The sequence below is a fragment of the Eleutherodactylus coqui genome, chromosome 8 (assembly GCF_035609145.1).
Source record: "Eleutherodactylus coqui strain aEleCoq1 chromosome 8, aEleCoq1.hap1, whole genome shotgun sequence".
Classification (NCBI taxonomy): Eukaryota; Metazoa; Chordata; class Amphibia; order Anura; family Eleutherodactylidae; genus Eleutherodactylus; species Eleutherodactylus coqui.
This window is the reverse complement of record NC_089844.1, coordinates 118136766-118149679: the sequence shown is the minus strand read 5'-3', so window position 1 is coordinate 118149679 and position 12914 is coordinate 118136766. Positions and strand designations below refer to the sequence as shown.

Below are 12914 nucleotides of genomic sequence, written 5' to 3'. Positions count from 1 at the left end.
TCACTTTTTTTGCATAGAAGAGTAACAACTTGTATAATGTACGTGTTGCTGCCGCCACCGGCAGGTCTCCCACAAGCCCAAAGAGGCACGTTCCAGGATGCATGATCCTCGGTGCCCCTAGATGTGTTTCCATGAAGACAAGCACGTCTCTCCAGTATTCCTGTAGGACCGCGCACTCCCAGAACACATGCATGACCGTCCCATCCGCCACCAAACATCGTGGGCACGTTGCAGTAGGGAGCAGGCCCATGGTGCACAACCTGGAGGGGGTATAATATATGCGGTGCAGAAATTTAACTTGGATGAGCTTGTCTCTAGCGCTAACCAGGGGGGGACCAGAGCCACCCAGTATATCCTCGTCCTCCCCTGAGGTCAGGTCAGGAATATCTCCCTCCCATCTCTGTACGGCCCTTTCGCCTAGCGGGGCCAAGCACCGCACCGTGTGGGCATAAAAACTCGACAGCGGTTTGACAAGATTGCACGTCTGCGCCAGGCTCTCCAGCCGTGTCATGGATAGTGGGATAGACAAACCTCCAAACTGAGCCCCGGCTACATCTCGCAATTGATAGTACCTAAAGTAGGAGTTTTCAGGCAGGCCGTGGGCAACCCATAGCTGCATAAAGGTGCAAAACTTGCCCTCGCTGACTATGTCAGAGAGGACATTGACGCCCCGGCGTCTCCAAAAGGCGGACTCCGGGAAGCGCTGGAAGTGTGGCAGTTTGGGGTTATTCCAGAGGGGAGTGTGTGGGGATCGCGCAGTCTCCTCTGTAGTGGACAGTCTCGTGACCCGTTGCCAGGTCTCCAGTGTCACCAGCATGGGAGTAGGCAGAGGGGCGATTGAGGATGAGGGGCCGCTCAATAGCAGTCCCCGTAGGTTCTGAGCAGGGTCCACCATTCTACGTTCCAGGCCCACCGCCGGGTTGTAATTTGACGAGCATATCCACCATCCCGCGTATACCAGTTGGCTGGCCAGGTAGTAGTAATAGAAGTGCGGTAGGGCCAGTCCCCCTCCACTCGATGGGAGGCACAGAGTCTCCAATTTAATCCTGGGTGCAGTGCCCCTCCACAGTATGCGCAGTACGATCCCACGGAGCTTAGTGAAAAATTTTTTAGGGACTAACATAGGAGAATTATGCAGTATATACAGGAATTTTGGTAGCAATTTCATTTTTAGCAGGTTTATTCTGCCCACCAGCGTGAGTGGGAGAGAGGCCCAGCGTGTCGCCGCCTCCCCGGCCCATGCCAAGAGGGGGACCAGGTTGGAGTTGTAAAAGGCGGACAGTTCTGCTGAGACCTTTACTCCCAGATAGGTGGTCTGGGTTGTCCAGCTCAGCGGGGCGGGCAGAGGGAGCTCGGCGGCCGCAGGGTCCACCGCCAGTAAGTGAGTCTTGTCCCAGTTGACCTTAACGCCAGAGTGTGCGCCGAATGCGTCGAATATAATCAGGGCTGCGTCTAGAGACGCCCCCGGGTCTTGGAGGAAGAGTAGGGTGTCATCTGCATAGAGCGCTATGCGCTCTTCGTAGTTGTTCAGTTTAAATCCCTTCACTGTTGGTGACGTTCGGATTTGGATCGCAAGAGGCTCTATGGCGAGGGCAAACAAGGCGGGGGACAGAGGGCAGCCCTGTCTTGTGCCTCTGCTCAGGGAGAATTGGGCAGAGACATGTGTATTAGTTTTAATGTTGGCCACCGGGGAGTCGTACAAGATCTCGATCCATTTAATAAAAGTTGGCCCGAATCCGAACCGCCGCATCACCGCCCATAGGTACTTCCACTCTACTGAGTCGAAGGCCTTTGCCTGATCTATGAATACCAGGGTGCGCCTCCCGCAGTTAGTGTGCTTGTACGACAAGTGATTAAAGAGCCTCCTCAGGTTCATGTCCGTACTTTTGCCAGGCATGAAGCCGGACTGGTCTGCGTGTATGATCTCTTTTAGTACAGTTTATACGCGTCGCCAGTATTTTTGCGAGTATTTTTACGTCGTTGTTGAGAAGGGAAATGGGACGGTAAGAGCCGCAGTCCGTGGGATCCTTTCCGGTTTTAGGGATCATTATTATGAGAGCTTTACGCATTGTGTCCGGTAGCGCCCCTTCCCGCAAAATAGAATTATATAGTGTGAGGAGTCGCGGGGCCAGGATTTCCACATTTTTTTTATACCACTCCCCGGGGAGCCCATCCACGCCCGGTGATTTCCTATTGGGGAGTGCCTTAATAGCCTCAGTTATTTCTTCTATACTTAGATCCCCATCCAGGTGGGCCGCGCTGTCTCCACTCAGTGTGGGGAAGGGAATGCCACCCAGGTACGCCAGGAGCTGCGCTTCAGTATAGCTCAGTCTGGAGGTGTACAAATCTCCATAGAATTGGGCAAACGTTTGATTAATTAGTTTGGGATCATTTAATAGAGTACCCGTGCCGTCCCGCACCGCCGTAATTGGTGGCAGTGTCTGATCCTCTCTAGCCAAGTAGGCCAGTAAGTGGCCGTTCTTGTCTCCCTGATCAAAAATCCGGTGGCGGGAATACAGGAGTTTCTTCTTGGTGTATTCGATAAGCAGTAGTTTGTATTCCCGTCGCAGGGCACCCAGAATTGTAGTAGTTTCCGAGGAGGGGTCTGCTATGTGCCTTGCCTCTGCTAAATCAAGGCGCCTTTCCAGGTCCAAGCGGCGGGCTCCCAGGGATCTTCTATGCTCGGCAATAGCCAAGGTAAAGGATCCCCTGGTGAAGGCTTTAAATGCGTCCCATACCACCAGCTCCGAGGCCGTCCCCTCATTGACTTCCCAGTACATTTCAGCCTCTTGTTCTACATACTCATGCACTTCTCTCTGTTCCAGCCACAGCGGACTCAGTCTCCACACAGGGCGACTGCCCCCAACCCCAAGGTCAAGAACTAATTGGAGCGGAGAGTGATCTGAAATGCCTCTGGGTAGATAGGATATATCCCGAACCATAGGGAGGCAGTCCGGCGAGCCAAAACAGAGATCTATGCGCGAGAAGGCATTGTAGGTCGGAGTGTGGCATGAGTAGGCTCTGTCATGTGGATGTCGCGTGCGCCATATTTCCTGCATTGAGTAGGAGTCGGCCCACCCAGGCAGCCGAGCCTGTGTGGAGGCGGCTGGGGTGAGACGGTCCCGCACCGGGTCCAAAATCAGGTTGAAGTCTCCCATGATTACTATCGGGGCCGCCTCAAGGAGGACCACTCGTGCCATCACCTCGTGAAGTATTTCAATGTTAGCAGGTGGTGGCAGGTAAACATTTACTATCGTGAGGAGACGGCCATGGAAGGTTCCCTGTAGGATCAGGTAGCGCCCCCCAGGATCTATGTGTATTTGGCGGAAGGCAAACTGGGCCGATTTGGCCACCAGTATACTGACTCCTCGAGCGTAGTTGGAGTAAGTCGCGTGATACGCTGAGCCAATTGTTGCTCGTTTAAGCGCCAGTGTCTTTGAGCCCCTGAGGTGTGTTTCTTGAAGTAGTATCATGTGGGGGGAGTGGGTTTTAAGGAAGTCAAAAACCAATGCTCTTTTAACTTTAGAATTTAGTCCCCTGACATTCCAGGAGACCAGTTTTAAGTATGTGCTAGCCATTTTCAAGGGGGTAGCCATTGTTCCCATGAGTTCTTATAAAGCATCCGAAAGAGAGTCGCGCCAAAAACAACAACAAATAGAAAATTACAAAGCAATTCACATTTACCAGCCTCAAACCAATCCCTCCCCTCCCACCCTACCCATCCCCCCGAACTTCGGACAGGTTTCGATCCCATAACTCACAACTTTGTAGGGGGCGTGAGACCTAGCCCCAATCGAGAATCACCAACAGACTATAACAGAAAAATGTAGAACAGTAATAGCAGTTACGAGCATGAAAATAAAGTCCCCCTGTGAAGAAACAGAGACAGGGTTATGTGATTGTGGGCCGCGTCAGTGTGGGCTATAGGTACCCGGCACGGGCCGCGGGCGCTGCGTAGGCCCTCAGTCCAGTCGGGCCCCCACAGTCCAAATAAAGAGAGAGAAAAAAAGGGGCAACTTTAACGCAGCCCACATCGTTTTGCATTTTCATCATCTTCAGCTGCCGGCCATCTTATCTAGAGTGGAGGGAGGGGGGGGTGGGAACGGGAAATGAGAGGGGGGAAAGGGGGGGGGGGGGGAGAGAAAAAAAAAAGGGGGGGGGGGGGAGTGGGAAAAAGGTGGGTGCCACCCTCCACCATTATGCCGCAATAATTCTGAGAAAGCAACGAATGGCCAGCCGCATCAAACGCGCATTTGTGAAAGTCTCACGGTGTAGGTTAATTTTGTTCGAGCCAGTTTAGGACATCCTCTGGGTTTTCAAAGAAGTGGGAACGGTTATCCTTGATCACCTTTAGTCTGGCGGGGTATAACATGGCGTAGATAAGTTGTTTTGAGCGCAGCATTTTCTTTGCCTCTACAAATTTTTTGCGCTTTTGCTGCACCTCTAAGGAGAAGTCCGGAAAGATACGGATTGTTTGTCCGTCAACTCTTATCGGGTCTCTCTCGCGGTTGTGTGCTAGAATTTTGTCTCTGTCCCTATAGTTAAGCAGTTTTGCAATGAAGGTGCGTGGAGGGCCTCCGGGCGGCGGGGCTCTTGATGGAATGCGATGTGCTCTCTCGACGCAGAATAGGGGTGACAGAGAGTTGGGGCCGTACTCCTGTTTGAGGAGCGATTCCAGGAAATCACAGGGATCTCTGCCCTCAGCGCCCTCCGGTAGTCCTATGAATCTCAGATTGCATCTGCGCAGGCGGTTCTCCATATCATCCATTTTTCTCCCCTGCGCCGTGATGTTAGAGCTGAGGGTGCGCACTTGATCTGAGAGTGGTGTAACAGAGTCCTCTAAGTTGGAGACTCGCGTCTCAACTTCTGTTGTACGCTCTCTCAGCGTTTGGACGTCCGCTCGCAGCAGACCAAAGTCCGACTGTAGTGCGTCGATTTTTTCTGTGAGGGCAGAGCGCGATTCTGTAATCGCTTTCAGTACATCGGCGATAGTTGGGCCAGATGCGGGAGGTAAAGCTGGTGCTGTTGCATCAGGGGGCGCACTTTGCGGGCTGGGTGGCGCGTTAGGTCGGGAGTCCGTTGAGGTGCTGGGCCGTGAATATTGCTGCAGCTTGCTAGTTATTTTGGCTTGCTTGGTGGGCGCCATCTTGTCAAAGGATAGTAGTAGGGGATGTCCACCGGTCCGAACTTATAAATGTCACAGGGGGGGATTCATGCGCAGTTTAAACTTTAATGCATAGCTGTTGGGGTGCAAACATAGTGTAGTAGCATTTATGCACCTTTAGCGCGACACTTGCAGGCGGCAGCTCCGGGCTTGGTTTCTGAGTGCGCATGAAGCAGTCGGCCGCAGTCTCTGGGTACCACGTGTGTTAAAAGGCGAGATACGCAGAAAGAGGGGGCCGCCAACCGCCTCCGCACCTCTCTGTTCAGGAGTAGAGTGCTTCCCTGAGGGAGAGTGGCTCCGTGCGCGGTGCTCCTCACTGTGTGCGTGGGTCTCCGCTGTGTTTCCCCTTCACTTCTTTCCCCCACGCCGCCCCCAATCTTTCTCCTCTTGCACCCCTTCTCTTCCCTCGTCTAGGTGGTGTCCGACTGGGGGGGAGGGGCAGAGGGGGCCCCTTAATATGTCTGCCTGTGCAAAGTGCTTACTGCACGGCAGGGAGCTCACTCCAGGGGGTTTCAGTGCCCTCGGCGTGGTGCTACTGTCCAGTAGGGGTGGGGGAGCGCAGGGGGGGGCCGCAGGGTTCGGTGGCCGCAGTCACGGCGTCACTCACCCAATCTGCTGTTTTGTGGGCCTGCCGTTCTCTTTCCTGCTCCTTCTGCCCGCTCCCCGGCTCTCCTCAGGTCCCAGCAGCTGCCCCCTCCCCTCCGCTGCTCCTCAGGGAGGGTTTGCCGTTGTCTTCCGCGGCCGGCCCTCACTTCCGGTCGGCCGCGTCTGTAAAGTAATGCATATTTACAGTGCTACTGTGTTAGGGCTAATGCCCACGGCTGGACTTCTGCCGCGTTTCATACGGCGGAAATCCGAGGCGTTATCCTACCGTATTAGGTTCTATTGGACCTAGTAGCTGAATGTTCACGCTGCGGAATTCCGCAGCATGAAAGAAATAGTGGCATACTCTAATTGCCGCAGGAAAACGTGCGGCCGGCTTCCATTGTAGTCAATGGTGTAAGCCATCCGTCATGCGATACTTCTGCTGTGAGAACAGCGGACGTATCGTGTGATTATGTGTTACGGCTCGTCGTGTCATCGCCCATTGACGACGCGTTATGTGCTGTACTGCGCATGCGCAGTGGCTCACCAGAAGGGGCTCGCATGGCGGATTCGAAGAGGTGAGTATGGGGTCTTTGGGAGGCGCTGTGCTCTTTTGAGCTGAGAGGTTCTCCACATCAGGAACGTATAGGTGTAACTCTTGTACATGTGCCAGGAGCTCTAGGATCGCTGCATGCACAGTTCATCTCTCCCTATTGTGAGCAGATTAAGAAGATTCAACTGTGCATGCGCCGATCCCAAAGCTCCCAGTACACGCATCATCGCTTGAGAGGTGGCATTAGAGGACTTATGCAGCCCCCAGCAGACGGTCTAGGATGCTCACAAGACCGCTGTCCGGGCATTTACATACAGCTCAGGAAATGTTACAACTTTCTTTTTAAAGGTATTCTTTTACTGGAATGACTAACACAGTAACATTGTCAATGTGCATTATTTTGTTGTTTTACTGATGTAGGTGGTTTTATATCCACTAAACTAGTGACAGGTTCCCTTTAAAAAAGAATAGAATGGCTCCATATGTTATCTACCAATGGCACATTCTGTCTCCCTCTGTAATGGATTGATGTTCTTGATCGTGCCTCTATAAGACAAACCAAATAGTGAAAATATATAAAGCTATGTTAATTTTAACAAAGCCACCATGGCAATTACCGTACTGGAGAGAGTACAAGAAGTGATACAATGTAAAGTACAAGGTGGGACCAAAGTCACCATACATTATGCTTTGTTTTGTATAGTAATTAGGAAGGATGCTGTTGAAGTTGAGTATGAAGAAATGTATTAAAAATTGTGCTGCTTGTTGGTACCCGGAGCTGCCGCGAGGCCACTGAGAAATGTAACAGGCATTACCTGGAATAACACACTCTAGATAATTATTTACATGCCTGTGTATGGGTGACTATTGCCCTACACTGTATATTGAATATCTCTGTAGACCGTAGAAATAGATGCATTGGCTTTCCGCTTTACATGAAGCATAAACAGTGGTCTAATCAATCACAGCCCTAATTACTCTCATCGATATTGGTTTTACAGCATCACAATCCAAGTTTCTGCTGTGCTGAACAACACGATACAGTATTCAGCCATAGTTACACATAAGTCTTTCTTAAAAGGTACAGTATGCCCATGTGTGAGAACTATACAAGGCATAATATACCTATAATCTATGAATGTTGAACATACAGTCTGATCTGCACATTATAGAACAAGTGGAGCTCAGTAGATTGATATATAGCTTTGTTAGTAAAGATTCAGATTTTTATTGATCTAAAACTCTATTCAATCTAACTCCTTATTAAACCCAAGGGGGAACATGGTTCTTCCAGACACTGTTCTTTATTGCAAGGCCTCTATGTTAGCATACATCTTGAATGGGTTCCACCATAAACAGGATAAAAAGTGGATGTTGGAGGACAAAGTTCTTCATATTAACCCCACTTTATTTCATTTGCTAACTCCTACCCATCGGCCTCTCGGTCGTTCTGCCCTTGCAACTACAGTACTTCTACTGTATTACGTTTTGGGGATAGGAATTTATGGGCATTAGGTCTTTTCTCTAACCCAAGTCCACTTACTCTGGTTTTTCATAATCCAGTCTTCTTTGAGTATACTTGAAGGATGATGCCCCACAGTTGTGACATTATATGTCAGTGAGGCTCTTTGATCTTTAACCTCGTTCCCGGGTGGACGGTCTGGTAGGTCATGGTTGTTGCATGCCCAACTATCCAACTTTATATCTAGTTTGTCCTCTTGCAATTCTTCTCTATGGGATCTCACCTCTTTTGAACGCCCATTTGGTGGTGTTGCTCTATGGATTGCTTTGGGAGACTCAGTAGGCTTTCTACATAGTCCCTTTTGCATCAGCTTGGTAAACTAAACTTGGTTTACGTTTTTCTACGGAGGAATGAACCAAAGTGTTCGTTCTCACGGATAAATCTTCTATTTCTTGCAAACTCCAGGAGAATTATAAAATCCTCTTCACATGCTATAGAACTCCAGCTTTGCTCCATAATCTCTTCCCCGAGTTCTCCCCCCTTTGTTGGTGCTGTGGGATAACATTGGCTACTGACATCTGGTGGGAGTGTGGAAAAATCGCCCTCTTGAGTCTGCTATAAATGCCTTTACAAACAAGTCAGTTGCGCCCATCTTAATTGGTTTTTGTCAGCGGTCTTCCTCTCCATATTACGGGGCTCACTTTCCTCATTGAAGAAGGGGTTGTTCTACTTTTCACTGTAAGCAGCCCGTTTGGTTATGCCTCGTCATTGGAAATCCTCTCAGGTTCCCAGTCTAACAGAATAGTATGATACATTCACAGAGATTTACCGGTTTAAAGGGATCATTGCTCAGGATCAAGGCAGATGCAATAATTTTCTACACATTTAGACTCCTTGTTTACTGTTTTAAGATACTCCTGAATTGTTTACCTGGCTTCATAGTGTAATACCTCCGCCTTCCAATCCCCCTCCTTATACCTTTATTTCCCCCACCCCTTTTTTGTCGCTTTTCTGTTTGTTAAATTAAAACTGCTGCACAGGTTTTGTAAAGCTTGATATTTTTGTAACAATCTATCTTGTATTTTATCATTGCTTTATTTGTTTTCACATGAGCACTATATATACTGTATATCCATTTATGTTATGTTCTTAACTTGGCTGTTCAATAAAACTCTACTCATTCTGGCCTCAGGAGTATTAGATCAATATAAGTCAAATTATACAAATTTTTTTCCAATCTTTTCCCACCAAAATACATATCAATCTACTTAGCTTATCCTGATTTATAACATGCTGCCTGCAGATTGGACCACATTGTCAACCTACGAGTTTCCTTTTACCAAAGTTTGTAAATACATTACATGCTTTGCACCACTTCTTAGTTACAGCCTGTACTATAGAGCAGCGACTGCATGCACAGTTCAGAGAATCATCATTGGAAAAAGTGGATAAAGTTTGTTATCAGGCACACAACCAAATTGTTACCAAACTACTAGAATGAAGTAGGGGAGTTAGATTATCAGATTACCGTACATTGCAATTCAAATCACCAGAACAAAGGCAGACATTAAAGTTTTGAAAAACATGGCTGCTTACTTCCAGAAACAGTGACACGCTGGTCCATAAATGTGTGTGGTATTGCAGCTTAGCTGCATTGAAATGAGTGGGGAAGTGGTGCAATACCACACTGGAAGAACGCAGTCATCTTTAATCCAATCTTTTAGGTGAGTAAGGAATGCTGGGAGATCTCTGCTCTGCAGTCAGCTTAAAAAACCTCATTAGCACTCGCTGGCTTTTCACCCTGTGTAAAATCTCCCCGCTTAACGCCTCCCATAGGAAGTGAAGTGGAAGAAAAGCCTGCGAGCTGCCAGCAGGACTTTCAGTTTGAATGCTCTGTCCGAGCGCTAACGACCTTACCGGGGACGTCAGCGCTCGTGCAGTTGCTGAGAGGACTGTCGAACCGTGTAAAAGGGCCTTTACTTTGCAGCATTTTTCCACACCTGCCTTAAATGTATGCACCATACCACTAATTGTCAAAAGAATTCAAGCAGCTAGAAGGAGTTGTCGCAATGGAGAAAAAAACTTTCTCTGTGTGATTATAACAATGATATAAGTAAGTGATTACAATGTCAGAGCAAAAGGATAATTTATTGTGGAAAACTGAACACTTAAAGGGAGGCTCTAGTACCCTGTTACACCGCCTCTAGCTTGGATACAAGATGTGATACGGGTGGGCATGGAGGCTCTAGTACCCTGTTACACCGCCTCTAGCTTGGATACAAGATGTGATACGGGTGGGCATGGAGGCTCTAGTACCCTGTTGTACCACCAATAGCTTTGATACATGATGTGATACGGGCAGGCATGGAGGCTCTAGTACCCTGTTGTACCGCCTCTAGCTTGGCTACAAGATGTGATACGGGTGGGCATGGAGGCTCTAGTACCCTGTTGTACCACCAATAGCTTTGATACAAGATGTGATACGGGCAGGCATGGAGGCTCTAGTACCCTGTTGTACCGGCTCTAGCTTGTATACAAGATGTGACACGGGTGGGCATGGAGGCTCTAGTACCCTGTTGTACTGCCTCTAGCTTGGATACGAGATGTGATACGGGCAGGCATGGAGGCTCTAGTACCCTATTGTACTGCCTCTAGCTTGGATACAAGATGTGATACCTTTTTCCTTAAAATTGGAGCACCACTTATGAATTGTCTGCCCACTGGGTGGATCTTCACCAAACTTTGTTCAAAAATGACGTTGCATACTAACAGACTGGTAGACGTGAAAATCAAGGACACAAAATGCTCTTCTGTCTTCATCGGCAGCCATTCTGTTCTGTTCTTCTCCCTCTAGCGATGACTATGGCAGAATAAAACTTTTTGGGTTGCATTTAGCAAAACTGTCTAACAGTAAGACTGTCCCTGTTGTCCATAGCAAGCAATCACAATGCAGCTTTCATCTTACCTTAGCAGCTTGAGAAATGCTGCTGAGGTAAGGTTGCTATCAGTCATGTTAGACAGTTTTGCTATAAGAAAGTTTTTGAGTTTCTGTTTCCATTTATATCAAATGTATGTATCTGTGTGTCATTAAACAGGAGCTATACAGCTATATACAGTCATTTGCCAGTTTTTTACACTGTCGTCAACTTTAGTCTAAAGTCAAGACTTTTACATGACACAGTACATGGCCTGATATCATAAGCAGCTCACATTACAGCTATAATGCTGACTATTTTGCCGTGACTAAAATATAAGATTTACTTATTTCAACCATACCGATCAAGCAGGTATAAAGCCTCATCATGCTGTATGTCAGGTGGATGGGAGAAGTCTGCACCAGAAATTTACATTCCAGACGGATGAAATCCAAGCATGGTTGAACGAGCCAGTGAAACATGTCATTAATCTAAAAGTAAAATAAAGCACAACACAAAAGCCTGAAATTGTTATCACGAAAGAGCATAAACAGTCTAAAGGAAACCAGCAAGCCTTTATGATGCATCATAAAACCGGGAACAGACTCCTCTGTACACGTCAGATTTAGGCAGTGATTGCAAGTCTGCACTTGAATAACTCCACATACGGATTTCTTATTTTCTAACGTGAAGTATAACGTAAGGGTACAAAACCCAGATTTACAGATTATGCACATTATCTGGAGCATGAAGGTCGGCAATTTATAATGAGCTCTTCCTATAGACACAGATATAGGGGACATAGAACTCTAGATTGCAGTTGATATATTCTCAGTCAGGGGTGTAGCTGGGCATAGTGCGAGTTGTTAGAGGTATAGCCAGTGTTGGACAGGGGTTCCTTGTGTTCAGAGGAAATGATTCTGAGTGCCCACCTTCCATCTATAAAGTACATATACACGACCACTTATCGCAATGTAGACTTTTGTTGCTGTTATTTCATACACAGAATATAGTATTAATCAGGTCTAATGAGTTATTTGCGATACAACCCATAAAGATAGATCCTAGTGGCAAGTGATTGGCCCCAAATCACCTCCGAATGAGTTGTTTTCTGCCGGACTTTTAGGCGCCTATTATTGTGTCAGGACCTGGGCCTACCGGAAGATCCTCCAGTAGTCTGGTGGGCCAGTTCAACCCTGGGTAGAGCCAACTATACCTTGGCCAGGGTATTAAGATGGAGAACAAAGGCTAAGAACTGCAGCTTTGCTCCAATACTCAAATATCCCTCAGTACACTTTTGGGTAGTATAACTTCACAGCTGTTTTGCATTTATATAGTGTATTGAGACTGGATACAGAAAGGTAGAACGGAGCAGAAAATTACCATATACCAACCTTGTGTGGTCCTGACAAGCAAGAGAAAAAAAGGTAAAAATACACATAAGTACACTGAACACAGCTGTATGCTAACTAATATATAAGTTGTTACTACAAAGATTTGGGCGATGCTCTGCAAATGTGAAATAATGGTTTCTAGTGATGTGGGTCTGATTTAGGGTACGGAGCTGCTGTCAGACGACTCTCTGGGCGCCCTCTATCTTTGCTGCGCTGATCTAGTTTGAACATAAATAATGGATAAAAAAATGACATGACTTATACAGGATTTCAGAGCATCAATTATTCTGACAGGGTGACCTTTAAGGTATGAAATTAGTTCAACTTTAAAAATGGATATCATCATTGTTATTTGCTATGGACAGATGTAACACAGCTAAGTTTGGCATTTTATATAACATACCGTGATATCACAATTGGGAAGATTTACTAGAAAAAAAAGTGCAAGTGAAACGTGTTGCTGATATAGTCACCAATCAGGGAGCTACTTTTTTAGTTCAAAGGGTCATTACGAAATGAGCTGGAATCTAATTGGTTACAACTACTCCACTTCTCCCTTGCTTACGTTCTGATGAACCACCTTAGCCTACTATTAAATGAGTGTCATCTGCCGTGGGTAACGCTCGAGATTTACTGCTAAATATCAAGCTGCTCCAGGACTTTCAACTTGAAACAATGGCATGTCCAGGTGCAACGCAATTAGTGGTAAATCATGAGTATAAGGGCTTATTCACATGGGGGTATGAGTGCAAGGCTGCAAGTCTCGCAGCGTTTTGCTCATTGCAGCCCCTACGCTCTGTCGGCAGAAATCGCGTATGGGCCGTGATGAGCACTGTGCATG

General features: G+C 47.4%; 1 protein-coding gene across 1 annotated transcript in view; it reads right to left on the bottom strand.

Moving 5' to 3' along the window:
- DNAH3 (dynein axonemal heavy chain 3) overlaps positions 1-12914 on the bottom strand; it is a 379066-nt gene that overhangs the window by 88596 nt on the left and 277556 nt on the right. The window contains exon 39 of the mRNA XM_066576291.1: positions 11041-11170. Coding sequence (XP_066432388.1) covers positions 11041-11170 — 130 coding nt within the window. The remainder of the gene's footprint in view (positions 1-11040; positions 11171-12914) is intronic.